Here is a 27,190-nt window from a genome sequence, read left to right on the forward strand (position 1 = left end):
AGAGAATGACTCAATAAAGGGACGATCTCATGTATTGCACAGACCTTGTTTTATTGCACTCAACAACATACAAATATCTTTAAGAATATAGACAGAACTCTAACAAATGGTGAGACAATGAGCTGATCCAATGTGACTTCTAAAATTAATTAAAATACCTGGGAAAATGTTCAACAAACTTTTTTTTTCAGTCAGGCCATATTATTTAGCCAAATAAACATTTTATTCATCAGTTTAATTAACACAATTTTTCTTTTAGCATGAGTGATAAGATGAAAATCTTCATTTCCAAAAATAAATGCAACAATTTACTTTTTATCCATTAGTTTATATGAACTGCAAAACCACAAACAAGATATTTTTTGACAAACAATGAGGGAGCTTTTAATACTAAAAATTAAATATACAAGCAAAACTAAAACATAAGCATGCTTAATTAAACGTCACTAATAACTTTAATGATAAATTACAACAATTAAAACACTGCTGTATCAAACTTAACTCATTTTAGCTAAAAATATTGTAAGCCTTTCATTATGAATATATCCTATATTAACTATTATAATTTTATGTCACAGACCAGGGTTTCTCAACCACGTTCATGGAGGCCCACCAACACTGCATGTTTTGCATGTCTCTTTTGACTTTCACACCAATTACAGGTCGATCAGTCTCTGATAATGAGCTGATGATCAGAATCAGGTGTGTTTGGTTAAGGAGACATGGTAAATGTGCGGAGCTGGTGGTCCTCCAGGACATGGTTGAGAAACACTGACATAGACAGTAAGCAATAAATAATAATAATAATATTCCAATTGGATCTTCTATATATTTGGTGCAAAGACCAATTTAGGTCTGTTAATCAATGTCATTCATACACACCCTAGTGTAAAACTTATATCCAATAAACTATGAAGGCCTGTGTATAAAGGTCACACATTGTATTTATGTGATTGTTATGTTCTCATCGTCATAGATCATTGCAGTGGGGAACAAAAGTAACTGTTGAACAATGACATATCAAAATGTGCAACAGACATCTCTAAGTGGCACTTTATAAAAAGCATTTATGTTTGGTACTGTATGTAAACACTTACCAAAGACGGGGATGTTTTTGGTTAATCGGTAATACTACAACAACTGTGTACCAGAATACTTTCAACACAAAAATGAACAGACTGTTCTTAAATATACTGAAACAGGAGACTCCTCGAATCCACAGACCTAAAGTCCAAAATAAATAAGGCAAAGTAATGCAATAAATCGAGTGTGTCTCTGTTATAAGAATTAATCCAACTCTTTTGTTAATAATAATAATAATAACACTTTTCTAGTATCATTTTTTTTTTTTGCAACATGCTTGATTGTGATTTTAAGACTTCGGAATACAAATATGCAAAAGCGAGGTTAGAGGAAGTGTCCTGTGTGCTGTAAACATTGAATTCCGCTTGTATAAATTCATCACATCTTGTAATTGAAATCCAGTTTTGTTTTTAGTTGAAGTACAAATGTTTCAGAGGTACAGTATGAAGTACAGTCTCCTTGAGTTTGTCAGAACTGTTCAACAGGTGAGTGGCTGAAAGATGTGTGTAGGAATAGTGCACCCAAAAATGAAAATGATTTACCCCAGGCCACTCAAAAAGTATGTTTTACTATTCCTAGTGCAAGTGTATTGGGCTCAACTTACACAATTTTTGACTGTGCAAAATCCAAATGAAGGCAGCCTAAAAGTAATTCACAAGCTCTTTTATGAGACTTAACGTGATGTACAGTTGAACTCAGAATTATTAGCCCTCCTGTGATTTTTTTTTTTTTTTAAATATTTCCCAAATAATGTTTAACAAGAGCAAGACATTTTTCACAATATTTCCCATGTTTTTCTTCAGGAGAAAGTCTTATTTGTTTTATTTTAGCAACGAGCATAGAATTACCAAGAGGCAACACTCCAGTGCAATTTGGGAAACAGCCGCTAGAGGGCGCGGCGGCCAATTTGGAATGAAAACTCCAATAGAACTTCAGCATATCATAAGCCTGTAAAATAAACTATTAAAAGCGCTGATGATTGTGATAGTAAGTGTTGTATTGTCGTCTTTCAGGTTGTATCTCAGCTTTAATGTACTTATTAAATAAATAAATAAAAAACAAAGCAGCTGCTTGCCATCGCAACAGCAATAAGATCCAATGGACAGTCGATCGCTTTCACTCCAAAACGGCGGAATCTGGGGCTGTTGCTGGGCGCTGCTGTTGCAAAGGATTGTTCTACTGAGTGTCGCCTCTAGGTCATTCTAAGCTCTTTGATTTCAGCTAGAATAAAAGTAATTGTTATTAAAAAAAATAAAAAATTTTAGGTCAATTTTATTAGCCCTCCTAAGCAATATATATTTTTTCGATTGTCTACAGGACAAACTATCGTTATACAATGATTTGCCTAATTACCATAACTTGCCTAGTTAACATAGTTAACCTAGTTAAATTTTTTTGTGTCACTTTAAACTGAATACTTGTGTCTAAAAAATCTTGTAAAATATTATTCCTTGTCATCATGGCAAAGTTAAAATAAATCAGTTATTTGAAATGAGTTATTAAAACTATATTAAGAAATGTGTTGAAAAAATCTTCCCTCTGTTAAACAGAAATATACAGGGGGGCTAATAATTCTGACTTTAACTGTACATTTGTCCTTTTTTCCTAAAAACTACAAACTGTTTCTCCATAGAAGACACTTTTTTTTGTCAGGGTTTTGTGGATTATTTTTAGACTGCCTAAATATAGATTATTAAAAGTTGGTCGAATGTTGCCACTCATGCATTAGATGGAGAAAAATCTCCTTGGCTCTCATACATCTAAAATGCCCTTAGGGTGAGTAAATAATCAGGAAAATTTTCCTTTTTTGTGGTCTATTCCTTTAATCTACCAGAGCAGAGTAATAGTTCTCTTTATGTAACGTTCACTACTCCGGCTTCAAACCATGGTTAAAATAACCGCTACTAATAAGGCAGTGACTGGGGGTAAATTATGAATAACCAGGTCTAAGTCTACCCTACAGCTAAGCTAACCAAGAAAAGTGGGATTTAGAGTTTCTCAAAGCAGATGGAGCAGAGCAGGAAGATGGCATACAGAAACATGAGCCCGAGGCCTAACCTCCGGTCCAGCCTCCAGTGGTTCAGGTGCACACTCAGTACCTGCAGAGAACACACAAATATGTTTTTTGACAAATATCACAATTTTGAGATTAGGAGAGACTTCTTACATTGTGATTGATGAACTTACAGTGAGGAAAACAGAAGCAAGGAGAAGAATCACTGAGTACACCAGTCCTTTACTGTTAATGGAGACCTGGAGGAAGATCAGGAGAAAAAGCTGCATGATTTTAAATATTGATGTACACTTTGGGTTCTGATTAAAATAAATAATTACATTAAAATAAACTAAACGATCATTTAAGGGGATTATTAAAATTTTAAAGTTAGATATTAGTGTCTCAAAATAAGAATAGATTAAAACTGATCTGAAGCTAAAACAAAAATAAACTAAACTTAAGATTTTAAATGAATAATCATTTATTCATTCATTTTCATTTCGTCTTAGTCCCTTTTTTAAACAGGGGTTACCACAGCGGAATGAACCGCCAACTTATCCAGCACATGTTTTACGCAGCGAATGCCCTTCCAGCTGCAACCCATCACTGTGTAAAACATTCTGGATAGGTTGGCGGTTCATTCCACTGTGGTGACCTCTGATGAATAAAGGGACTAAGATGAAGAAAAATGTATGAATGAATAATAAAATATATGAAAAAATCTGATACAATTCCACCATGGGTCAAAAAAGGCAATTGTGTCTTTCTAAACTCAAAATTCTGAGTTTAAATGTTAAAATTTTTCTAGCACAAAATTTGCAACAGACACAGCCGAGGCTTGAACTAGCGACCTACTTGCTACCCAATCATGCTACCTACTGTGCCATATATTTATCTTTTTTTATGGGGGAATTGATCCTCAATTGTTAGAGAAATTAATATCAGTAACCGCATATACACACAAATATAAACTCACAGTTGAGCCATAATCAACCACTAGAGTGCGCAAAGCCCATGGAAAACCAAGACCCAGCAGAATGTCAAAGATGTTGCTGCCAATAGAGTTGGACACCGCCATATCTCCCATACCTGCAGAACCACACACAAACACCTATTCATTCAATCGCTCATCAATACAGCTGAATAAATGGTCAAGAGAAGGAAGAAAAGGGTCATCTTGAGACCTTGACGGGCCACAATGAGACTAGCCATGCAGTCTGGGACACTGGTGCCTGCTGCTAGAAATGTAATACCCATAACAACATCTGGAATGTCCAGTGTAAAACTGATAATGGTGACCTGCAATAAAAAAATATGTATTTCTTTCATAGCATATTATTAATATTACTAACAAATGTTTGAAAAACAAATGAGCAGATCTCTCACCATCCACACCATGAGGTAGGAGAACACGGCAATCCAGAGTGTTGAGGCCACAAAGGTAACCATGAACCAGCGCTCCCAACGGGGCAAAACACAGTTCGGGACAGTGTAGTACAGCAGGCAGCTTAAAGGCCATGAGAACATCCATTTCGCTTGCTCCCAGCGCCCCTCTGTGGATAAAAAAACACTTCAAATCATTACTCGATTTCATACTTAGCTCCATCTACAGGACAATAGGAATATCACATACAAATGACACCAGTTATAGACCAGTGTTTCCCAAACCTGTTCCTAACAGTACATCTTTTAAACGTCTTCCATATCTGACCCATTAACCTCAGGTTTTGGAGTCTCTTCTTATGTTCTGATGGGTAGATTCACATGGAAGCCTGTTACTGCCACTGAATAAAAATAAATAAATAAATAAAAAATTATAAAGTCAGAACTCTGAGTTATAAAAGGGTTTCTGCTATGACGACAGACCATAAATGGAGCGTTAAACACTTCCTTTGGTTCTCTGCTCTGTGATCTGGTATGGATTCGCAACCCAATTTTCCAAATAAAGGCCAGGAGGACGCAGTATTTGGTTGACATTTTACTGAACTGAAATGAGAACTAATACAGCCCTTTTAGTTTTAGCCCTTTAAAATGTCTATGTACGATACATATGTCTGCAGATACCTAGTACACCACATGGGAGCACCCTTGCAAAATGAAACAAATAACAGCTGCAACAAAATGTAAATCGTATCATTGTTACACATATAATAAATAAGTCATATAGAAATCTTAATTTTAGGCTTTTGGAGAAATCACACAAACTACAGCTAACAGTTTCAGGTGGTCTGTTTAATGCTTTTATAATTGCTATTTAGACTAAATGGTTCAAATGGCATAATTAAAAAAGAACAAAGCCATACGAATAAATAGACAGCCGAGTTCAACTAGCCTATATATTTCATTTGTGAAAGTGTGATAAACAATAAAAAGTCGGTTATAGGCTTTACGTTATGATTATGGGCAAATGTGCATGCGTCTTTAACACTCCGTTTATAGTCAGTCGCCATAACCGGAAACTCAAAATATAACTCAGAATTCTGACTAAATAACTCGGAATTGCAACTTCATGATTTTACTTTATTTTATTAAATAGTTTATTTAGGTGTGTTTGTTTAGGGAGAGGTTGAAAATGTGCACTGTTGGTGTGCCTTCAGGAACAGGGTTGTGAAACACCGATATAGACAATGATAGCTGAATTATTAAATATTTAATTTGCACTAAAGAATATTTGAAAACCCTTTTGACCACAGTGGTGGACTGAGTCCCAAACACACTTTCAGCCAATCAGCAGTAAGAGGTGTGTCTAGAAACTAGAGAGCAGATATAATAAAAGGAGTGTGGTCCTGTTTTGTTATATGCATGCATTCAGATTGTCAAAATTAGTTTAGTGCACCTTAAATGACCTCTCTTTATTTTTATTTCTAAATTTATTTATTTTTGTTTTTAATTTAAATGTTTTTATAGTTCCCTTTTGAGCTTCTTAAATAGTCATTTTCACCCTTCCCGCTATCTGCTTTAAGACGTTCAATTGTTCAGCAGTTATTGCGTTCACTCGATTGCAAGTCGCATCAGCCTAGAGAGATCTGAGAGCTCTCATCACTCTTCTGTAATCATAACACCAGTGCAGCAATCTAAAATGCACGGCCCCATTATCTAGAAATGGCTCTTAGACTAATGGATTATGGTCCTTAAGGGGCTGAAAATGAGGGCCATTCTTCTAATCAGGATGTGGGAAAAAAGAAATGACAGACAGATGAAGCACATTAAACTCCATGTGTTGTGCTGTTGTTCTGAATATTCTGAATAATGGTTTAATACAATATTTGGTCTCATTTATAAACATCCACCGGGGTCTTTATGGACCCTGTGATTCGATTTGTTTACGAATCAGGGAGTTATAATCAAATTCTAAAATGATTCTGAATAAATCTAATTCTTCAGCAACAGCACAGAGTAGCGTTGGGATCCTATAAAATATCCTGCTTTATATACACTCGATGGCCACTTTATTAGGTACACCTTTACAACTGCTCATTTTATAAATAAATCATCTCAAAATAAATAATCTGTCATCTACTTGTTCCAAACCTGTTTCTTTCTTTTGCTGAACCAAAAAAAAAATATATATATATTTTGAAGAATGTTGGAAATTGGTAGCTATTGACTTTCACGGTGCTTTTTTTTCTACTATGGATATAAATGGCTATCAGCTTCTAACATTCCTCAATATATCTTCTTTTGTTTACAACAAAACAATGAATAAAGATGCAATGTAGGTTTGGAATCACTTGAGGGTGATTAAATGGTGACCACATGCAAACAACTAGATATGGTCAAGAAGGTCTGTGAAGTTCATCAGAATGATTTTAAAGACTTTAAATGTGGTAGGACCAAAAGGGCTGATCTGATCACACACAAGCAACTCTGGCATTCACAAAGAATGGTCAGAAAAATGAAAAAATTGCAGTGTGTGGGAATTTTGTGAGAAAAAAATGGCTTTGCTTAAATTCCAAAGGTACCATGCAGTGTTGGGGAAGCTACTCTGAAACTAACTCATCAGGAAACAATAGAAAAAGTAAATAGCTACACTACAAGTTACTTCCTAAAAGTAGCTACATTGAAGCTTTTTCACAAAAGTGTACAGTGCTCAGGATAAACGAGTACAACCCCCTTTTGAAAATGAATATTTTTATACAAACGTCATTAAATATAGCCAGTAGTAGTTTTCCTCAGCAATTTTAAATTACGGAGTCATTTTAAAAGTGTGTACTTTAACTTCCCCTTGAGTACATTTTTAGTGCTGTATGATGAGAAGATGAAGTATGTCTACTGTATGATGACTGAAATTGCCAATGACCTTAAACAATAACTAAATGCACTACAGAATGTTACGTTTTCACACACACACCCACACACACAAATTGCATGTAACCACATCAGCCATTCACATTATGATACTCACAACTCCTGAGTACTTTTTACTCATATTTTAAGAAATATTTACAACAGATAAGTTTACTCTTACTTGCAATACATTTTTTGGCAAGTAATGGTATTTTTCCTTTATTTTTGCTTTTTTTCACCCCTTGATATAGCCAATAATTTTAGTGCATTTAAACAAAACCGTTTTAATAAACAGTTACATATATTAAATTAAGAGTTTAGTGACCAAACATAAAGATAGTAAATTTAAATGCAAACAAATTATTCCCCTAAAAATATATGAACTACAAAATTTCAAATAAATTTCATATTTATTACATCTCTCTTGTTTTTCCTGCTAATTGAAATATTATTCTATATTTTTCGGCAAACATATGCTAAATTTTAAACTGGTTGTAAGTTTTCTAATCTAAGCTAATGTATATACACAAATATATTACTGTAAGTCATGGAAAATATGAATATAAAAGAAATAACTATGAGGGGTGTACTCGTTTATGCTAAATACTATATATTACAAAATGTGAATGAACATTAACTGCAAGTAAAATAGTTGGTACCTAATACAGTAGAGCATAATCATGATGTTAAAGCATAATGTTTTCTTGTACATAACTTTTACATTTCTGTCAATAATCGAAGTACTAAACTGCAATACATGCAGCATCACAAAAACAAAATGAATTACAGCAGATTAAGCACAAGGTGGCATTTAAAATAAAAAAAGGCACACATGGCTCTATTTGGTAAGAAATTGTATTAAAACCTGCAAAAACAGTCTTACTTCAGGTTAACTGCCAACAGCTAAAATACTTTATAATTTTTAATCTGAATTGAACTCTTGTTACTTGAAAATATAATTTATAACTGTAATAAACAGATAAATGATTGAATGAATGTAAAACCATGAGATGTGTGATTTACCAATAGACGGTCTAATCTGGTTCTAATAAACAAGCGTTTGTGAGTAGGTACAAAGACTATAGAATACACAAGACATGTCACTCATATAGTTTTGAATAGGGAAAAGTGTAATGCCAATATGGTGAATGAAGCCCCGCCTACTAGTACAGCAGCCAATCATTAATTGCTATAGACTGAAGTTTCTCTGGGGGAAAAGCTGGAACCAGACGTGTGATTTTACGACAGTTTTTGTGGTCAACAAACACAACGGAATCTCAGTGAATACCTGCTTCACAGACATTAGAAATATATCCACATAAAGCTTAAAACTTGTGCTATTAAATGAATTTAAGGTTATTTAAGGTTTAAAGGTTTTTTGGCTATATTTTGTTGTATAGTCTGGTGTATCATGGTATATATATATATATATATATATATATATATATATATATATATATATATATATATATATATATATATATATATATATATATTTTATATATATATATATATATATATTTTTTTTTTTTTTTTTCTTTATTATAATTTGTGATGTAATATTATAGTTTATTTATGTATTTATATATATTTTTTGTAATTTGATTAAAGCTATAGACTAGATGTGAATGTGTATACATGTATTCATGTGTATGTATGTATATATGAACGATTGTGTATGTATACATATGCATGTATGTATATGTTGGCATATATGCGAGAGGAGATCATGTTATCCGGAAGTGTATAAAAACGAGCACCTGATTGTGATGAACATTGTCTGATGAAGAGCCGGGTTGCTCGAAACGTTACACGCTCTGTGTCAGCCTTTTTAATTTAATAAATTTGTATTTTTGGAGCCTTGGTGTTGCCGCCTTTGATTTACATTTAATTTGCACCTTTTGCGGTTTTGGCTGAGCACCCAATTAAGAGAGATGTGCATGCTTTTGTACAGTTTTTTCATTACTATTAAATTAACCTACTATACTTGAAAACAATGTTATTAGTATTGCAATGTGTTTTGGTTTAGTTTTTTTTATTTTTGTAATCTGCATGAAATGAATGCTTAGGTACAGTCCGTTGTGTTAAATGCACATCACATGACAACAACTACTCAAATGCTCTAAAACTTGTAAACAAAGAGTCATTGTCATTTCTGGAGGAGGTTCATCATCAAGACCAAGTTTCAAGCTAAGACCAAGACCAGGCCATAATTAACCAATAAACAAAGTAAGCAGCTGCTGAGGACCTCAGGAAATTTGTGGGCCCCCAATAAATACCTAGTAGTATAAATTATACACACAACATCATTTTCTATCGGTTTTGTATATGGTGAGGATCTTACAATTTAAATGTTAACGTAATTATAACATCAACATAAATTTGCATTACACGCCCAATCATAACGCAGTCCAGCAGTCAAGTCAGGTCAAGATTTAGTTTTTAAAACTTTTTTGTTTTAACTTTTTTTTTGGTTTATTCATTTTTTGTTGTTGTTGTGAATTAATTTTAAGAAAACAAATCATTTAAAATGTAGAGATTTTATTAAGATAAAACATGGAAAAGGAGATTCAGTGATATAAGAAAAAATAAATGAATTAAAAAATTTACAAAACTTCAAAAGAGTGGATTTTAGGACTGTTGGGCCCCGTAGTTGGAATTGCTTGGGGTATCCAAATCACTAAATGTGCCCCTGACAAGACCAAGCTACTAATGAAAACCAGTGCAATCTGACAAAGCATTATGCAGAGGATGATAATGTGTAAATCGGCCATAAATGAGGTTGGAGTTAGGATCTTGTTTCCTTTCAAGTGCGTTTGCACATTAGCTTGGACAACTTGAAAAAAATGCTGATTTTTTTAAATTAAAACATTTAGAAACTAAACTTATGAGACAGTTGATGTTTAATTTTAATGGTGACTTCAAATATGTAATCATAACAGGGCCGGAGTGGGACTTCTTTTCAGCCCTGGAGTTTCAAGCCTCAGACCGGCCCACCTCAGTTCACGACTGACTATATTAAAATAAGGTCATTTCCAAATCAGTTTCTAATGACACTATCACGTCTTTTTTTGAGAAAACAGCTGCTTTAGAACTTCAAATGTTCAACAACCGTAACAGTCTTATATGTCTTAACAATAAAAATGAAAAAAAAAATTTACTCAGATGAGGATCGAACTCGGGTCTGCCGCGTCATAAATTAACGAGCTATCCACTGAACCACAACTGCTGTTTATAGTATTATGACTTATCGATGTTATATCATCATTAACCTGCAGGCTGCATCTTGCTCACTGAGCTGCGAGAAAAAAGATAAAAAGAGTAGAGCTGCGGTAAAATAATAAATAACAAGGCTGTGGTCAAGTAAATAAATAAACAAATTTAAAAAGTGTGACTGCTGAGTGCAACAGATTCTGGAGCTTGGGACACCGGCCCTCGCAGCCAAAAAACGGACCGGCCCACCGGGAATTCTCCCGGTCCTCCCGATTAGCCAATCCGGGCCTGAATCATAAGCTTGGCAAACAGTTTTCAAGCATGTGATGTTTCCCCCTTTATTACTGCTCGAGAGCCATTTTAAAGATGGCCGCTGAGTGAAATGACTTGCTTGAAAATACTATGGTAGGTAAAACTGTCTTCAAAACAACTCTCTGAGATTCACTCTTGATATTCCCTCACCTGGCACAGTAAAGGGCCTGAAGGGTTCTTCATCTGCCTCTTCTTCGTCCTCCTCGTCATCTTTCGGCTGTGTGTCCTCTATGTCTGCTACTCGTTCTAACTCTCCTCCTTGGCTCCTGCGTCTGGGCTCCTCCAGGGGTTGCGTTTCACTCTCGAGGGCCCCTCCGTTCTCCAGACCCCAAGGAACCGCTTCCATGCCTGGACCATCTTGTCCCGGAGTGTCTCCTGCTCCACTGCCACTGCTGTCTCCAGGACTCCTGTTTCTAATCAGCCTCTGCCTCTGTGGATAAAAGACAAAATGCAGTTGAAGTAAGAATTAATAGCCCTCCTGAATTATTAGCCCCCTTGTATATTTTTCCCTCAATTTCTGTTTAACTTAGAGATTTTTTCAGCTCATTACTAAACATAATAGTTTGAATAACTCACTACTAAAAACTGATTTATTTTAGATTTGCCATAATGACAGTACACAGTTATTTACTAGATATTTTTCAAGACATTAGTATTCAGCTTAAAGTGACATTTAAAGGCTTAATTAGGTTAATTAGGCAAGTTAAGGTTATAACAGTATAACAGTGGTTTGTTCTGTAGACAATCGAAAAAAAATTGCTTAAGGGGGCTAATAATATACCCTAAAATGGCTTTTAAAAAATACCTAAATCTGCTTTTATTTTAAATTAAATGAAACAAATAAGACTTTCTCCAGAGCAAAAAATATTATTGAAAATACTGTGAAAAATTCCTTGCTCTGTTAAAAATCATTTGGGAAATATTTGAAAATAAAATAAATAAATAAACAAATAAATAAATAAATCACAGGACGGCTAATGATGCTGACTTTAACTATATATGATAGATGTACAGTCGGATTCAGCAGAACAGAAGCCTGTACGATGAGAAATGAGGAGTTTCAGAATCAAGCTTGCTGAGCAGGTAAAGCACCTCTTCAAGATGACATGCAAGAGCTACAAGAGTCAAGATGACAAGCAGGTCATGTGAATGATTGTTGATGGAATAAAGCATTTGCCCTAACAACAAAATGGTTAGATTTTAAGAGGTTGGAAGAAAAATGGAAGTCAGGAGTAGTGCCAGAGGATCTCTGAACCTACGAAAAAAGACAACTGCTGATATATGAAGAGCAAAACCTTTCTCATAAAGAAAATGACAGCAGGCGTTCTGAGGACTGGAACTGCTGTTGTCCAACCTGATGCAAATCCTACAGGTGGGTCGTATTCAAGGGCACCTGTTTTACCTCTTTTTTAAGATTTTAGATAAGTCTTTAGTGTCTCCAGAATGTGTTTGTAAAGTTTCAGCTTAAAACACCTATCAGAATATTTATTATACCTTTCAGAATATTTGGATATTCTGCTCTGGACACAATGTAGCTGTTTTTGTTGCCTGTGCCTTTAATGCTGGTTTTCCCCACCCACCGTTCCCACGTCCCTGTCAGAGCCAATGTGACATGACACACGTTAATCTCCACTGATGTATGGATATCCGTGACAAAATAAACCTGATTTAACATCAACAAACCTGGATTGAAGCGTCTTCTTTTATAATTGTACTGACATGAGGCGGTGGTGATAAATACGGTAAAATCGCTGTAATTCATTACAAATATGCACTGCTTTAAAAACGTTTTAAACTTGTAAAATTAATTCTTGATCACATTTGAGGATGATTGATGCTTACAGCGAGCTGAACAGATTGGCTGCTTTGCACATGTCCTGTCTTGTTGACATCATTATACACGTTACAATGAAGACATGTTAATATATAAGCCTGTCAATCAAATCGGTGGGCGGGGAAATCGCACTCCTACGTCACGTTGCGTTGGGCCTCAAAATGGAAGGGAATTGGATCCTATTTTAATGTCAGGGATTTAAAAAAAAGAGACTTACTGTCTTTAAATTACCTCAAAATGACATTTCTAATATTTCTCTAAGACAGCATCGACACTTCTCTTATTTGTAGTAAAGTAATTTTAATTCTTTCTTGACCTATATTTTTCATAGCTTGACTATGTAATGAATATGAAATTTAAACAGTGTTAGATAATAAGACTTACTAGAAATTACAACTATTTATGCATTCAATAACATAAAAGATCAACTTTTTCAAACATTTTTTATTTGCGTAAAAAAGTGAAAAACTATTTACTAAAGGTGTAAGAACAAAAATTTTACACTAAATGAAAAATTTAGTGCATATATATATATATATATATATATATATATATATATATATATATATATATATATATATATATATATATATATATATATATATATATATATATATATAAAATATCAAAAATACTCATAGCTAATTATGTAACAAGTTACTTATAAATAAAGCATTGTTTATATATTTTATATATATATTTATATATATATAACATTATATATATATATATATATATATATATATATATATATATATATATATATATATATATATATATATATAAATAAAAATCATATTAACTCTAAATGTGTGAGCGGTATTATAATCTCTTAATTTTTTTTAATCAAACTAATAAATCAAGTTCTAAGATAATTTGATGAAACTTAAGACACAAAAATATATTATTAGAATAATATTTAATAATATATTAAAACTAATTTTGTTTTACAAAGACGATAAACTAATAAAAGCATTAACTTCAGAACTCTAATAGTCACTTCCTACATTCAATACATATAATAAGCTTGCTAGTTCATATTCAAGGTTGAGTAACTTCTGTATCAGCTGTCTGTCGTTCCATCCAGATGTGCAGAAAGCGAGCGCACGTCCAGCCAGTACCTCAGTGATGAGCATGCGTCCGGCCATGCTGAGGCGAGTGCGGGGAGAGAAGTGAGGCGTGATCATGACACGGAGGCTTGCCTCTGAGAAAGAGAACTGGTGAGGGTGAAGACTCATCAGCTCATCCACCATCACCACCGGGGAGTCTTGGCCACCTGCATTCTGACCTGACAAACAAGAGAAAAAGAGATGTCATGCTTTATATATAATGCAGACTCGCTCAGTATGATCCACGAAGATCCATCCTTCATCCACAGGCCTGCTGGGTAAGTTACTTTAAAAAAGTCATTCATTACTAATTACATTATTAAAATGGTAAAGAACTTTTGTAATCACTTTGTGTAAAACTAATTCAATTTAAATACTTGACTCAATACTGAGACATTAAACATTTGAGTCAAACAGGGCCTTTTAGCTTTAGTCAAAAAGTAATATGTAAAGTCTGTGTTGCAGAGACTTTATTTCAGTATGTTAAACAGAATATAAATGGAATACTGAGTAGTGGGTGTGGCTTTCTTTTGTGCATCATATAAACAATACAATAAGCATTGTAAAATGTAAATTCTGATTTCACATGGACTGTAAACATGATATGTATCAAAACATAAAATGTTTCATTGTAATGACGCCACCAAACATACCATTTATCAGGGGTGTCCAAACTCAGTCCAGGGTGGCAGGTGTCCTACATATTTTAGTTCCAACCCCAATTAAACACACCTCAACCAGCCAATCAAGCTCTTTCTAGGTATACAAAAACTACCAGGCAGGTGTGTTGATGGAAGTTGGAGCTAAAGTGTGCAGGACACCGGCCCTCCAGGACCTATTTTGAGCACCCCTGCCATTGTTGTCTAAGCATGTTCAGTTGTTTAGATCAGGGGTCACCAATCTCGTTCCTGGAGGGCCGGTGTCCCTGCAGGGTTTAGCTCCAACTTGCCTCAACACACCTGCCTGGATGTTTCAAGTATACCTAGTAAGACCTTGATTAGCTTGTTCAGGTGTGTTTGATTAGAGTTGGAGCTAAAATCTGTAGGACACCGGCCCTCCAGGAACAAGTTTGGTGACCCCTGGTTTAGATAAACATAACCATCTTTAGATGAGAAATTATTCTGCAAAGTATATTTGTATTACAAAAATACAAATTTATACAGACCTATTTAATATATGAACAAAATTTAAGGCAAGTTTTTACTTTACTTTTTCATTGCATGATTAATCTGTAACTAGTTCATAATTTGTACTTTGTAATTAATTACCCCAGGTGTGCCTCACACCCCCTTTTGAGTGTAGCCCCCAGTAATTATTATTTTTTTTTAATTACACTAGAAATAAAATTTCCCGAGCAATGGTTTTGGTCAATTAAGGCACTTGTTATCATGCTGATTTAGGTTCAGATGTTCGTTTTTGTAAAGAGTATGTTTTAGCCAGTAATTTACTGCTTTAAAATGTGGTGTATCATCATGACTAACAGCTGTGACTGACAGCCTCTCTAAGCAGACTGTCAGAGCTTTGGGAGGAGATTGAAGTATCAATGCTCAATTTCTGTGTTATTTTACCAAGACAAAATGAGTTGCTCAGCAGTAAAATATACTTTCTGACCCACAGGTGGTTCGGATGGATCACTATTTATTCAGAGAAGTGTGGGTTTTATCTTAGTTGTTTGCTGATACCAAACATTATATGACAGGAAAAACAGGTGATTGCTATCTAGCAGTTACTAATTCGTTTATTGGGTATGAAATAATAATTAGACAAAACTCATGTTGGCCTATGTCAACATAGATGAACCAAGAGCCAGACTCCTTTTTCAGCAATTATTTGCAACAGTCTGTGCTTTCCATCAGCGTTTCGCATTCAAAGCATTCAATGGAAAAAGGCCGTGTCACCGCTTCACATTTTTTTAGTCCATGATTACACCCAACACAGATCCACACACCTTTCTTCAGGAGGATCATGGAGGTGTCACAGTGTGGGCTTGCCTCTCCTACAGACACATCTCTGCGCAGACTGCTGACCAGACAGGGCTGACCCGGGATACCAAACCTCTGCTCCACCCAGCCCCAAATCTGACTGTTAAACCTTGAAATAGACACACAAACATTCATATTACCGTATACCATGTCAAAATTGAAGAGCAGAGGAGAACTAAATAATTAAGTATGTCCTTCGCTGTGCACAACAATCAAAAACAACACATCTTGAGAAACTAAAAGCATTCACAGCATGATTATTTCCTGAACGTCAGCCTGTGAGTGAATCACAAAAGTGGTACTAATTTGATCTAATAGAAACCCATTATTTAACCTCACAGTCAAATCCCATAGTGCATTATTGATGTACAGGCACCACTCTATTTGACGTTCATTCATTCATTCATTCATTCATTCATTCATTCATTTTTATCAGGGATCGCCACTGCGGAATGAACCGCCAGCTATTCCAGCATATGTTTTACGCAGCGGCCACCCTTCCAGCTGCAACCCAGTACTGGGAAACACCCATACAGTCTCACACTTATACTCATACTCTACAGACAATTTTGCTTAGCCAGTTCACCTATAGCAGTTCACCTCACCCAATTCCCCAACAGTGCTCCCGGCAAGTATTCATATCGCTTCACTTATTCTGCAATTTTTTATGTTACAGCTTGTTTCAAAATGGATTAAATCCATTTATTTCCTCAAAATTCTACACACAATACCCCATAATGACAATGTGAAAAGCAAGATAAGCAATCTACTTGCTGTGAGGTGACAGTGCTAACCACTGAGCCACTGTGCTGCGTCTATTTGATATGTTTAAATAGTTGAATAATTGGGCGACGCATTAGGTAGTGCTGTTGCCTCACAGCAAGAAGGTGGCTGGTTCGAGCCTCTGTTGGGTCTGTTGGCGTTTCTATGTGGAGTTTGCATGTTCTCCCTGCGTTCGTGTGGGTTTCCTCCGGGTGCTCCGGTTTCCACCACAGTCCAAAGACATGTGCTACAGGTGAATTGGGTAGGCTAAATTGTATGTAGTGTATGTGTGTGGATGAGTGTGTGTGAGGATGTTTCCCAGGGATGGGTTGCGGCTGGAAAGGCATCTGCTGCTTAAAAACGTGCTGGATAAGTTGGCGGTTCATTCCACTGTGGTGACCCCGGATTAATAAAGGGACTAAGCCAAAAAGAAAATGAATAAATGAGTTAAATAATGTTACAAAAAATTAAATACTCACTTCATGATGAGGATGTAAACTCCATACATCGATATGAGGATTATAGTCTCCCACCTGCAACAGTGATGTTATATGAAAAATGGCACGCTTCACTAAAATGTAAATAATTATTATTACAGCTTCTCAGCCACACTCACCAGATTACTTTTTCATCATATATGATCTGAAATACACATAAACAAACACAAAATGGCCTCAATTTAGTGTGAGTACAAATGTAAAACACAAACAGAACCTGAAAACGACAGTCCTGCTTACCAGAATCAATGCCAGCACAGAGAGGATGTAGAAAATAGAGTCCCGGAAGAGCGGCCACCAGGTCAAAGTGATGGTCTGTGAAGCGATTCATATTTAGCAGTTTAATAGTCTCAAATTTATTGTTTTAAATACCCATGAACTGTACTACCTGTCCAGCAAATATCCCACAAACTCCGATGATGACCAGGATGTTGAAGACAGCAGATCCCACGATAGTTCCTACACCCAGATCTCCCTTGGTGATGAAGACGCCTGATATGAACAGATGACTGTTTATCAGTGACTTATTTATACAGTAAGATTAATTGAAAAGCATTGCTAGATGTCACTGACCAATCAACGATGTGAAAAGCTCAGGGGCGGAGCTTCCTGCTGCCATAAAGGTGGCACCGGCAACATCTTCACTGAGGTGCAGATTCTGAAGATACAAACTCCAGGTCAGAATGTGCTCTGATTTTTCAACAGTACTATTGAGGGTTATTATCAGCACAATCTACACTTACCTCACAGATTTTTTCCAGAGAGGGGACAAAGAAGACATCGCAGACAATAGCAAGGGCGTAGAACATATAAACCGCCTGTAGAAGAGCAGACAAAAGACAGTAAAGATTCGGTAACAGGAATAGAGGCTTTCATTTTTAGCTATTGTTTTGAATTGTGCTATGCATTCCTTTAAAGAACAAATATACAGTATTTATTTATTTAAAAAATACACTTAAACAAGTTGGTATACAAATAATTTTCATAGAAATTACGCAAACAGTGTAAAAAAATGACCATCATTTTACCAGTAAAATACTGTAAAAGTGCTATGATAAAACTTGTTAAATAGTAAGTTTTCTTTACTATATACATTGAAAAATATTCATATTGGATTTTTTAAATGGATTTTTTTCTTATTTTTCCTAAATTAAAGGTCCAGTGAAATTAATATAATGTTATTTAGATGTTAGGGTGCTTTCACACCTAGACTTTTATTTTGGAACCGGACTCATTTGCCCAGTTAGCACGATTCGTTTGACATATGTGAAACTCGGAATCATGCTTACATCTTAAACATCTAAAACTTGTAGTTTGTCACTTCTGCTTAAATGGATCAAAGGTCTTTTCACGTCACCTCATACTTTAGTTTCTCATCAAATCTTGACCAAACAAATGCTCTCTAGTATGTAACATGCCCCACCACCTTTAAGACACAACTCATTTGCTTTTCATTTGATGCCCTTGAGATCAACCCCTCTCACTAGGGGAGCTGTAAGACAACAAAACGCTATTGGCTGTTTTTTTTAAGGGGAGGAGCTAAGTCCCACCCTCTCTTCATTTCTCAGTTGAAACTATGTCAAACATTGAATAAAAATGCACATTTTAAAGCACTTCATGGAACCTTTAAGGATTTATGTTACTGTACATCTTATGTTGCTAAATTAATGTTCACTTCCTGATTTTGGTGGTTGTCAGTGTATAACAAAGATCAATACATCAGTAGTTGGTATTACATTTTTTAAAAAAAAATGTTTATTACAGTTTACAAGTAAAACTAGTATTCAAGCAAATTTAAAACTTCTGTTAAAACCTGAAACTAAAAAATAAAAATGGAAATACACACTTTGCTGATTGTTGATAGTATTGTTTAATCGTTTTGCTCTTCTGCTCATTCAAACTGCAATTATTTGATCACTAATACAGTGCAAACATTAATATTCTGAAATACTGTCACAAATTCAATTATCTGTTTCATGTTTATACATTTCAAAATGTCATTTATTGCTGTTGTTTAAAGCAGAATTGTTAGAAGCATTACTCCAGTCTTCAGTATTGCAATTTGGTGCTCACAAAATGATCACTGAAATGTCTTTTTATCTTTAATTATAAAGATGTCAAAAATTCACAGAAACAAAATGAAATCAATCTCTCTGGGAACATTGTAAACGTCTTCACAGTCACTTCTTATCAATTGCTGAATAAAAGTGTTTTTGTTTTTCCCACCACAAATTCCGACATTAAACCTTTAATGAAATATAAATACAACTTAAAGCTTTATTACAACAGTGTTCGACACTTACACAAAACACATGCAGTAGAATGGCCCCATGCCTCCTCTGTCCCTTAGTGAAGATGTCCTGTGGAAATTCATGGATAGCTGTGTGGAAAATATTTGACAATGAGCACACAAGTAAAAATAAAACACCAGTAGGAATTTAGCATAGAGAAACAATGCAATCTATAAAGCAAGGCTCAAAATATTTGGAAACCCTTTCAAACACTAGCTTCACAGCCTTGGTCTGAAATGAAAGTGCTGCTTCACATATCGCACATTAGCACTTGTGTTAAAGGTCAGAAGGAAAAGGTTTTGACAGTCTGACAGTGCAGTGGCTATATAAACTCATTTTACACTAAAGAGTTCTCATGATGGTCATTAAATTGAATAAAAATAGGTTAACATGGTTAGGCGACAGGGCTACTGAATCATTAACTCAGATTAGCTGATTCAAATTAGAGCTGTGCGATTTAGAGGGAAAATATCTAATTGCAATTTTTTTTTTAAAGATATAGCGATTTTAATTAGAATTTTGTAGTCAAGCTTCAGCTCAATAATCCATATCATAGCTTCTTACTACTAAAATGAAGTCAGGATAAGTTATAAAAAGGTGCTGAAAAGATATTAACAAACTCCAACTTTTATTCAAATTTGTTTCTAAATATTTAGAAATGAAACACTCATTATTCTCTAGAGCAAACAGGAGTGAGTTATGGGATTATTTATCTATTTATTATCTCCTGGTGCCCTTGTGATGTATTTTCATATGGTGTAACAGCCACAAACAATTCGGAAATAATGCTTTGCTATTGCTAGCTACTAAATTGAGTATCACTGGCAATACTTTTAGCAAGACACTCCTCATATAGCCGCCTGTGGTGCTTTTTTAGGTGCTGGTTGTTGTACTTCCTTGTGCTGTGGCAACATTTCTGCAACAGCTTTTACAAATTACCTGTTTTTCGATGTCTGTGACTTTGAAACCAAAATATTTCTATTTTACCTATGTGCTGTTTTTCTTTGATATGATATAGTCTATTAATGCTTTTGAAGCGGCAGTGCCCATCATGCCACTAGTCCGCAGTTTCTTGTTTGTTTGTTTGTTTTATTGTGGGCATTGAGCAATTCTAATTGGCAGAATGGAAGTGTGCTCCCTCTATTGGCTAGTAAGGCTGTCACACACAGACGGCAATCATGCATTTGCTCTGGGCGGGGGAAATTAAATAATATACACACATATCACGGCCTCTTGTGATTAGCTAATTGCAACATTTAAAATTGTGATTGCGATTCGATTGTGGGGGAAACCAGAGCACCTGGAGGAAACCCCCACACCAACACGGGTAGAGCATGCAAACTCCACACAAAAATGCCAACTCGAACCAGTGACCTTTATGCTGTGTGGCACTGCGCCCCCATGTCGCCAGTCAAAAAAATTAAATCTAATTTTTTTTTTTTTTTTAAGATAAGATGTGTAAGAATCTAGTCCCACACATAGCAGACAAAACCCATCTGAACAATGTCTTTAGGTGTGGTAACCAGGGCTTGACATTACCACCTGCCAAACTGCCAAATGCGGGTAGATTTCAGCTATTTTGTGGTAAACACTAGCCACTCCCACTAGCCACTTTGTCTGATTAAAGATCATTTTTTGAATTGTAGTTTGTAGTTTTTACGGTTTTCACATCAGCAAAAGAAAGCAGGTGAAAACCAAATGAAAGGATGATCACGCGCACAATGATACAAGCCATCCTTACGCACTGACGAGAGCTTTAGTGTCAAGGCTGATTTCAGGTGATGTAATGCAGACAAGTATTTAAAAGTTTCAAAAAGAAATGGTTCATTGCGCGAAGCATCCGCGTCTGGAAATGTAGAGCATCTGGTTTTCTTTTGAATAGACTGGACAATAAGTAACACTTGTGCACCCACAGTCCTGCCGACTTTAAAAAAGTATTTTTGTAAGCAGCAGGTTGCTTTCACTTTAACCTTTCACATGATAATCCTTTCATTATCGCACATGGTATATTTTTGACCTGATTTTTTTTGCTTACAGTTATTTTGGGCTAAGATTTTTTATTTATTTTTGGTTTGGCTAGAGAAAAATTAGGTAAATGCTTAGTGTTGAGCCCTGAAAGTTTCTGTAAAATAAAACTAGTTGCAATGCGACACTGTGAAACCACAACCCATTTGCTCATGCCCATTGGCTACGTTTACATAGACATTAGTATTCAATTTATTAGCCTTAATATGAATAAGACAACAGTGTTTCCTCTAGGATTTTTTCCAGCTGTGGCGGCAGGCCTTTTTTTACACAGATCTACCAACTACCTGTGACGTTATTTCAATGATAAATGTCGTCAGCGCAGTATTAGAAGTTGAGGTCGCATTTATGTAACAGCCTACAAGCATGCTGATCTCTTTGCTTGCGCGCTGATTTCTTCTGCTCGTGCACAAAACTTCTTGCACGCCCCCTCAAATATAAGCCTCTTCAAGAGTGCACAGATCTTCTTGTGCGCTCTCAAATAAATGCTGCTGAAGTGTGATTTAGTGCGTTTATGTAACGAGTATGTCTCCAGCATTTATTAGATTTGCTAGGAATATTTATGAATGTCTCCAATAGACCTACAAAGCGGTATTAATGCGTCCTGAACTAAAATTAAACTGCTATATGTCGTGTTTGCTGGCCTCACGCACCTGTCAGTCAGCCAGTCAGCACGTAACCTTAAAGCGATAAGCAAATGACGCGCAGCACTACTACGGTTACAGAAAAGTTTGCACTGTTATAATTTACTTACCCTTTAATATGTTTAGTAGGATTATTACCCGCTATTAAAAAAAATAAGATGTTTTGAATGAGAAGCTGTATTGTAGCCATGGCAGGATGAATTTTGGTATCCATGGAAGAATGAATGTAGCAGAAACCATGGACAATAATATGATTAAGGTGTTTACATGAGTTGCTTTTTGAATGATCCCGTTTTACATGATATAGCACATTATTCAATTAACGTCATTGCGTCAACACGCTATCCATGTTTCCTCTGGAGTTTGACGTAATTTTGGTTGTTTCATTTTTAATTTGTTGACTTTAACTGCAGTTTGGCACTTTCACATTCATTCAGGAACATTTCATGCATGCCCTGTGACAAGTGAGATATTGGATGCGAGTATGAACTGCTGAAAGAGTGTTGTTTTAATGGATTTTGATACCGCACGCCATATGGAAAAAACTGCATTTTGCGATGCAGGTGTCTGTGGTCCTACACTGTGCAGAAAATAGTGTCAAACAACCATGTGTGTATCCTGTCGCAAAATGTGGCAAAAAACCTACACAATGGTAATAGCTTGATTAAGGTGTTTAAATGTCTGTACTGCACTTCAATAATTTGGGTAAAATCAATATACTCCACGTCTTAATCTAATTACTGTTTAGTTCGATTATGACCTTAATCAGATTTAATTAATCAAAAATTGCTGTTTACATGGTAGACTTTTCATCAGAGTATTGTCTTGATCATATTAAAATTGGATTATTGGTGTCCATGTAAACATACTCATTGAGGATAATCATACACAACACAAAAAAGTGAATGAATAAGGAGGCAGGTGAATGTAACAAAAATGTAAATCAAGTATTTTACGCATGCCACAGTCAAATTTTATGCATATTAAATATATTTTCCCAACAACAAAATTGTGGCTAGTAAAAATAGCGAGTTGCTAGTAATGTTGCAAAACTACTAGCCGCAGTGGTTGATGATCAAAAAAGTTAATGTTAAGCACTGATGGTAGCCATAAACTCAAAGGAAAACAACAGATGACTGGATAAAATAAAACAGAGTAGAAAATGTTTTTTAATCTGTGAAAAGACTAGCTAGTTAGTGTTCTGCTTTCTCACTTCATTGATGTCGGCCTTATCAAGAGAATGTGCTCCATTTAACTTAAGGTTGTTAAGAAGCTTTTGTCTTTGGTAACTAAGTGGCAATTGAATTGACCAGCCTTTTAGCTAATCTGTAATAGTGCAGAGAGGCCAGGAAGAGTGCGCCCAGTTAAATCAGAGGACTGGTAATACTTGAGCTTCTTGAGATGCAATCAGCGTGAAGACTGTTCTTGCTCTGACTGCCTTAAAGAGGCCATCTGTCTAATAAACAGCCCTGAAATAAAAAGACAGGGGAGGAAGTGACACTCCTTTAAATGCATGGATTAATAATGACCACAGCTTTTCTGTTTAAACTTATCGTATAAAAATAATACAGATTTTTTATCTAATTTGCTGCATACACTCTTTCAAATGGTTTCTAAAAGAGGGTTTTTGCAGATTCCATAAAATTCAGACCTTTCAGTCAACGAACTGAAAGAACAATTTACTGTATATCTGAAATATATATTAAAAAGAGTTTTCTGGAATGAAAAGGTTGCATGGGTATTATAGGTTCTTCTTCATGGAGCTATTATTTTAAAGAATGTACAGCATTTCTTTTGAATGCAGTTTTACTAGATAATATGCCAGATGTAACAGGGGAATATGTCTTAATTATTCTGAGCAATGCTATTATATCTGTTATCACAATGCATAGCTGGGACCAGCAGCTGCTCAGTATCACCCAGATTGAATTTACTAAGGGCTCCCTTATTGAATTTCATAAATCAGAAGGATTTATGAATAATTAAAGGGTTTTAAGGGCTTTTAGAGCATTACATTTGATTGCATTTGTCCTCCACAAGTGATCTGCTGCTCAGCCAACACTAGTTACATAATACCCAAGTTATCAGTTTTTATATGTTTACTAATGAGTATTGATATGTAAGAAATAATAATATGTACATATTAAAAACTTAATCAAAATTTTAATCACTTCAGATTATCCCTATGATATTTGAAAAACATTTACTTTCAATCGCAATGTCATGACCAAAATGTAATCTTAAATGCTTTGATGTCATTTAAAATGTCCATGAATGTGGCATATTGCACAGCTAGTGTTTTTCAGCCAAAGATAAACTTCTGGTGCTTATTTTAATTTCATAAGGTTCATTTAACAGCATTGATGTTGTAATGTAATTAAAATACAATCGGTTAAATAGACTTAAGTATTCATTTAGTTGCTCAAGCGTAAAATCAGATGAAAGACCGTGTAAACACTAGCGCTGTCAGTAGCATCAGGCTAGGGCAGAAACTGAAAATGTATTTCATATTTTAAGGACATATCGCGGAAAAAACGAATTTAACAGTATGTCCCTGTGCACATACCCCATTGAGAAGTCAAATAGTTGCAAATACAAGATTACCCAAGCAACAAAATAATAAACATAGCAGAAAAAGAACTTGCAACCTTGTGATTCTTATATCATGCCACATTGCCGGGTTCCACACAATTGATTTGTGTTTGGACAACATAAAGTAATTGAGTTAACATGAGTAAATGTTTTTACAGATTAAGGTGGATTGAATATAAAACAACTAAGTTTCCCCCCAAATAACTCATTGTTTTGTTTCAGCTCATTTTAAATAAGTAGTTTGAACAAACAGCAAACATCATTTTTGTAGTTTGATTTACGATATGTAAAGATTTTATATATTTTTTATCAAAATGCCCCATGTTGCTTTTAGACAGATAACAGCAGCTTCCATATATACTGTAAAAAGTGCAGGGTTCCACACAATTCATTCAAGTTGTCCCAATACAAATCCATTAAGTTACTGTATCTATTTTAAGTATATTGAATACAAAACAACTACGTTTCACCCAAACATTTCCAGAATAGTTTTGTTTTAGCTCATTTTAAACAAGCAGCAAAAATCTTTTTTGAGTATATCATTTTAATATGCAAAACTTTTACTTCTAAGTCTCAAATGAGGAACGTCTATAAAAGTGCACTCAAAATAACTCATTGGATGAACTCAATTTAATTGAAGGCAGGATTTCCATCCAATAAATTTGTTACACCAACTAAAAACATTTACACAATTAAATGCAGTTGAGTTGGTCCAACATGATTTTATCAAATTAAATTGTAAATACATTTGTATTTTTACTTAACTTAAACTCAAAGGTCTGATAATATCATGTACATCTATTATGTGTTCTACATTACAAAGTTTATTAGTTTTATTTGAAGTTATCCCAAATGAACTAAAAGAGAAATTTTAAGCATATTTCATGAGATGCCAATTCAGTTGATTGAGACTGATTTCAGAATTAATTTAGCACAGTTATTTCTCACCGAGCAAAGCAACAAACTGCATCCATGCTAATTAAGCTGCCAACACCTAAAGCATGGCTGCTTCTTCAAGGTGCAAAACTCAAAACATTACATGAAACTCTTCTAAATCTTCAAACAAAATTGAAGATTAAACTCTAACAAGTCTTCCTATTTACTTTAAACACCTAAGATTACCTTTATTGTCAACATTTCTCTCTCTTAATTCAATGCCACGCAAAGCATGTTGGGAACTACAAATCACCTAACCAGGTAGTTGGACCAACACAATTGCTTCATGTTGTCCCAACACAAAACACTTATGTTAACAAATGTGAGTGAACTGAACATACAACAAAAGAATTGGCCAAAGAAAAGACAAGAATTGTGCTGTTTCATCTCATTTTTTAAACAGGTAGTTTGAACAAGCAGTAGTAATAATTTTATTCAGTGTGGTGCATTTTAAGGAGGTTAAAAAACAGGATTGAAAATAACTAACTGACTCTATCTTGCTTTACATATATTTAAGATAATACATTGTATATTTATGTAATTCAGAGAGTTCAGAGAACATTATAAAATTTAATTGAAAAAATGCAGTTCATAGCGCTGCTGTGAAACACCTCTGTTGATGACTAATTTGCGCAGTTGATAAAAAGGCCATATGACGTATCTCTCTAAAGTAGCACACTTTGAATGCTTAAAACAGACTATTCTCTGTTCTGAAATTAGGGATTCCGTTGCTTGGTAACACAAGCCTCAAAGGGGGCTCGGCTATGAAGAGGACACCTGTCTGCATCATTTCACTGAACGAGGAGGCGCGGGGGGAGATAGCGAGATATAGACGGATGTGATTCATAGAGACAGAGAAAGAGTCACTCACCAGCTCTGGGTGTACTGGATGTCTGGTTCTCCTCTATGATCTGCTGGGTTAGTTTACGCCGAGCCCAGTTCTGGTCCGATTCTTCTTTGGAATGTTCTGTAACAGTGCACAACACATTATTGTTCAGCGGAATGAGCTGACAATTTTTCTGGCAATTGTTTTACACCGCAAATGCCCTTCCAGCTGCAACTCATCTCTGACAGTACAACCGTCAGTGCTGGGAAACACCCACACACTCTCTCGTTCACACACTATGAACAATTTAGTTTATTCAATTCACCTATACCACATGTCTTTGGACTGTGGGGGAAACTGAAGCACCCGGAGGCAACTCCCGCAGACAATGGTGTAATTTTAAAGGATCACTCTGCTATAGCTGCACTGTAAATATTTAATTTACAGTTACCGTAAGTTTTACAGTAAATTACATTAGTATCACTTTACAGGGATAACGGTGAAATTCACAGTAATATGTTGTATTGAGAATTGTATTGTGAAATTAAGGCAGGCAGTATGATTACAGCAAATTACTGTAAAAAGGGCTAGATCTCTTGCTCGCTAGCTATAGGCATTCAAACACTTTATTTTATTCAACACAGACATTAATACACATGCACTTTTATGCTAGTACAGGCACTTTATTTTTGATATTTGGAAATATTAACAGAATGTTATTGTAGCTCATAAAAAATTTGGTTACCAACACCTTCAAAATAACAATATAAATTTGAAAGAAAATCATACAATTTGAAACGA

General features: G+C 35.1%; 1 protein-coding gene across 4 annotated transcripts in view; it reads right to left on the reverse strand.

Annotated features, from left to right (window-relative positions):
- Positions 1–30: 30 nt before the first annotated feature.
- Positions 31–27,190, reverse strand: part of slc24a6a (solute carrier family 24 member 6a) — a 37,531-nt gene continuing 10,371 nt past the window's right edge. Inside the window, exons 2-18 of one of the 4 annotated variants that reach the window (XR_015507714.1) lie at positions 26,435–26,530; positions 19,379–19,455; positions 17,819–17,893; positions 17,649–17,733; positions 17,464–17,567; positions 17,316–17,390; positions 17,195–17,220; positions 17,058–17,111; positions 15,783–15,925; positions 13,928–14,013; positions 11,042–11,321; positions 4,466–4,632; positions 4,264–4,378; positions 4,056–4,168; positions 3,271–3,336; positions 2,456–3,182; positions 31–2,394 (exon numbers count right to left, since the gene is read on the reverse strand). Coding sequence is in view for 2 of the 4 variants with exons in the window: in XM_087281806.1 (XP_087137932.1) it covers positions 3,072–3,182; positions 3,271–3,336; positions 4,056–4,168; positions 4,264–4,378; positions 4,466–4,632; positions 11,042–11,321; positions 13,847–14,013; positions 15,783–15,925; positions 17,058–17,111; positions 17,195–17,220; positions 17,316–17,390; positions 17,464–17,567; positions 17,649–17,733; positions 17,819–17,893; positions 19,379–19,455; positions 26,435–26,530 (1,754 nt within the window). In the remaining 2 variants the exon portion in view is untranslated. Of the gene's footprint in view, positions 3,183–3,270; positions 3,337–4,055; positions 4,169–4,263; positions 4,379–4,465; positions 4,633–11,041; positions 11,322–13,846; positions 14,014–15,782; positions 15,926–17,057; positions 17,112–17,194; positions 17,221–17,315; positions 17,391–17,463; positions 17,568–17,648; positions 17,734–17,818; positions 17,894–19,378; positions 19,456–26,434; positions 26,531–27,190 lie in introns of all 4 variants that reach the window. The other 3 variants (XR_015507713.1, XM_087281807.1, XM_087281806.1) reach the window with 3 other exon arrangements.

Source organism: Danio rerio, chromosome 14 (genome assembly GCF_052040795.2).
Source record: "Danio rerio strain M-AB ecotype USA chromosome 14, GRCz13ab, whole genome shotgun sequence".
Lineage (NCBI taxonomy): Eukaryota > Metazoa > Chordata > Actinopteri > Cypriniformes > Danionidae > Danio > Danio rerio.